This window comes from Aulostomus chinensis, chromosome 7 (genome assembly GCF_037954235.1).
Source record: "Aulostomus chinensis isolate RoL2024-O1b breed Wild chromosome 7, RoL_Achi_v1.0, whole genome shotgun sequence".
In the NCBI taxonomy this organism is placed as follows: Eukaryota; Metazoa; Chordata; class Actinopteri; order Syngnathiformes; family Aulostomidae; genus Aulostomus; species Aulostomus chinensis.
Genome location: NC_141326.1, coordinates 12846472 through 12850351, shown reverse-complemented (window position 1 = coordinate 12850351; position 3880 = coordinate 12846472). Strand labels below are relative to the sequence as shown.

General features: G+C 42.0%; 1 protein-coding gene across 1 annotated transcript; it reads left to right on the top strand.

Moving 5' to 3' along the window:
* The first annotated feature begins 1885 nt into the window (after positions 1-1885).
* LOC147258582 (uncharacterized) lies at positions 1886-3602 on the top strand. The gene is made up of 7 exons (XM_086207943.1): positions 1886-1979; positions 2111-2214; positions 2303-2575; positions 2717-2810; positions 2913-2980; positions 3112-3380; positions 3506-3602. The coding sequence occupies exons 1-6, from the start codon at positions 1886-1888 to the stop codon at positions 3184-3186; spliced, it is 708 nt and encodes a 235-aa protein (XP_086064069.1). The 3' UTR covers positions 3187-3380; positions 3506-3602.
* Positions 3603-3880: the final 278 nt, after the last annotated feature.

The window sequence follows — 3880 nt, the reverse complement described above, 5'->3', positions numbered from 1 at the left end:
ATTTCAGAAAACAAAAAAGACAAAAAAAAAATCTTTTGATGACTAGAAATAAAAGACTTGACCCTGTGAATTCTTCCCTGGACAAGTTTCAATCCTGGGAAAAGATTTGAAAATTCTCTCTACAATTACCTGCATCCTGCAGTGAATACAGCTCTGAGAAAAATCTCTTTTAGGTTGATTTAAATTTACTGTCTTATGTTTATGTTGCGCTTCTAACTTTCGACACAGATTTCTTTATTACTTGTGTGCGGATAGATGTATCAGAGAATGATCCGTAACTTGCAAAGGTACAAAAAGACTCTTAAATACTTCCCGATTTACAGATTTTTAAAATGAGTTCAAAATAATTATTTAATTAACTCTTCACTCTTTGCTTTTTCTGTGGTCCTCATTCAGTCATTTACTGTAATTGGTTATTGAAATGTAGCACATTAAGTAATTAATTTAAGTACTTTGCAATATACTGAAAAAATATTAAAAAATATACTTGGGGAATCAACTCTATTTTCATTTAAATTTAATTCACAGATTTGTATTTGCCTAAATGTAGACTTCCTGCCAAATGTATGGCCCCGCCCACTTGAGTCAGGCCGCGCCCACTTCACAGAACGTTGCCAGGGAATATTGATTACTACTGGCTGTAGGATGCCTTGTTTGTTTTTGAACTCAGCTGCTGTATATAAGGTCTGGAAGTAACCTACATTCTTCAACTCAACCTTGGTTGGAAACTGCTGCTTTGCAACTGGTTCCTAACTTGAACTGTAAATACGCTCTGATAAAAGGTAAGAGGAGCACAAACTGAGACACTTCTGCTAATGTTGTATCTCCTGTGTGAAAACCTCCCTAAATATTTATGTCATAATTTAAGAGTTCTCAGTTTAATGAAGCTACTAAAAGATTTTTTTTTAATTTTTAAAACATTTCTTTTGATAAATGTACATTTATTTGTAATGCCAATCAGAGGACAGATGTCCTCAGACACCTGTTAGCACTGCTAGGTTAGCTAGTTAGCTAGCAGTGCTGTGAATGCTGTTGTTGTTGTTTTAGGAATGATTTTAACCTTCTTTGTGTGAGGATTTAACATTTTCTACTTATTAAAAGTTGAAATTAAGAGTTCATATAATTTTAGAATCAGACCCAGTGAGAGCTACTTTACTGTGAGATTAACTTCGCACCTTCAAACTAAAAGCACCAAGTAAAAGTAAACTTTATTATAATTATACGATTGTTATATTATTAAGAGAGGATGGAGGAATTACTTCGGGACAAACGCAGATCCTGACTATTCGAACACTAATACACAAAAAGCGTTTGGAGATTGAGCGGCTACGTTAGCCGTTATGCTAACTCCGGAGCTATGCTAACCTGCGCTAGGCTAATTAGCTCGTCCGGAGGTCCCACCCCCCTGATTGTCACATTTGTGTTGTTGTCTGAATTTGTGTTGTTTGAGAGTCTCAGCACCAATGTTGTGAGTCTAATAACTTGTGTGAGTGTGTTTGTTCTTCATTAAGCAGCAGGTTGTAAATATATTAACTGCATTCAATGCTTAAACTGTTGAAACTTATGTAAACTCAAATTTGATCACGGGATTATCATGTTTGTGTTGAATTTTTAAATCATGTGTCCCTTTTATTGACATGGATTAGCTTGATTATGGCTCCTGGCAAAAGTGCAAATTTGTTCAAACAACAATCCTTAATAGTCACAGATGTGTTTGCGTGTGTGTTAAAAAATTTTATAAATTCAGCTTGATAGTTTTTGGATTGATTGAAGATGATCGTTGTGCCACTTTATTTGGCATGGCTTGTTTTGGCAAAGTATTTAACTGAATGATCAAGGATTTGTGACTGTATGAGTTCCTTCCTGTTTGTGCTTCGTTCTCTAGATGCCTCGTGGTCGGGGTTCCCATCGTTCTCGGGCTACAACCTGGAGAACTGTGGACTGGGAGCCTCAGAAGCCTCACTTCCACCATGATGCAAGTATGTACCAGTTCTTAGATGTTACATGACCATTGTTAATGGTGCGTGTTATTGTTCCTGTTAGTGCAAGTCGTAGTTTGTGATGAATCTCTAAGAGATCAGTTTGTGTTTTGCATTTGGTTCATCATCAGGCTACGGTACTGGGTACCGGCACGCTGCTCAGAAATGGCCAATCTCTGCATTGACTGGGAAAAGCCACAAGCTGGTGATTCCAGCTGAGACTCCAGACAAGAAGGTAGAAGTGCTGTGGAGTTGAGATTAAATGACTCCGAATGAACACGATTGTAGATTTGTTTTTCTAACCAGTTCTTTTTACTTTTCAGTTTGGACTTATTGTCGGAGACTCCCACCTGCGAGGAGTCGTGGACGGTTTTGTTCGGATGCCGGAGGGAAGACTGTGCTTCGGGGTGATGTCTACCCCCGGGGCCAGCGCAGCTGAGCTGAGGACTGAGGTCCTCCATGCTGCTGTGCCCCGCTCACCCGAGGTGGTCTGTCTCCTGGCTCCCAGCAACAACCTGACGAGGAGCAGGACCGTCAGCCAGGCAGGAGCAGACTTCAGCATGCTCCTGACCAGCGTCTGCAGTCGCTGGAGGAATGTACGTGGATGTTTTTGTGTGGTATTCTTGTAGTGACTTATTTCAGGGTTAAATGTGTTTGGTTGTACACATTTTTACTGATAGATAATTAATATTGAATGGCTGTTATGAGCAGTTTGATTCCATCTGTTGTTTTCTTAGGTCTTTGTCCTTGACTTTCCTCCACGACTCAACACTGACGTGGCTCACCAGGAGGCTCTGCGCCACGAGTTTCAGCGTGTGACAGCACGACTGGGTATGTACATGTATTTTTGTTGTCAAGGTTTTGCAGAGCAAAAAGTGTTTCTTAAATCTGCCGTGGCATTTTAATAATTAGTGATTCTGATCTTCACTCCAGGTGTGAGGTACGTGCCTGTGGCCAACCACTTTCCCCTGGAACGCCGTGAGCTGTGGTGCAGAGATGGCGTAAGTGAACTTAACATCTGATGCTGCAGGAAATGTGGGATTTACATCTTTTTGTAGTTGCCAGGAGAAGTTTATGTAACCAAAGTCAAGTGTTCGTCCTCTCCATTAACGGTGAATGTGTTATTTTGAAGGTTCACCTGAGTGACAGTGATGGGATGAAGGTTCTGGTGAAGTTGCTGGTCTCTGCTTCTCACCAGCAGCTGTAGACATCAACCCAGCAGGATCCAGTCCCTCACAGACCCAGAGGTCCCTGGTACAGCCCGGCTCTGGTTGGAGAGAGGAGCACAGGGGGAGGCGGACTGAGACGGATGACCTCAGAGACCCAGAGGTCACTGGCATCGGCGTGACTGATGACGGGGACAGAGGAGGATGGGACGGAGGTCCTAGCAGAGACCTCCAGGTATAAACCCCAAACTAAAGTGGAGATGTGATTGATGGACAGATTGATGGGTGTTCAGAATGATGTTTTTAATGAGATGAGGAGGCTGAATGATGGTTTCTCTCTGGATTGTCTTTTTTTCCCAGTCAAGTCTGAGGCCCCCCAGTGCCTCATCCCTCTCTCCTCCTCAGGTGGCAGTAACATCATGCCGGGGGTGTGGTCAGGCAACGTCGGGGACCGGGGGCCCCTCCTCACAACCCTGTTCACCATTCTCATCATGTCCATGTGACTGATGAAAAGGCTGAAGGTGGCGCAGGTCTCTTCAGGTAAGTAGTACACAGTTGGTAACTATGGCAACAAGCTAAATAGATGCACATAATTTTGTTCAATCTTAACCTCACATTAATTTTTCCTCTGACAGAAAAAGAGAGCAAACTTGTACTTACCTCATATGTGACCTTGTTCATCCATATTCTATCCTCTCTTCAATAATCCCAGATGTAGACAGATGTTGGGATCAC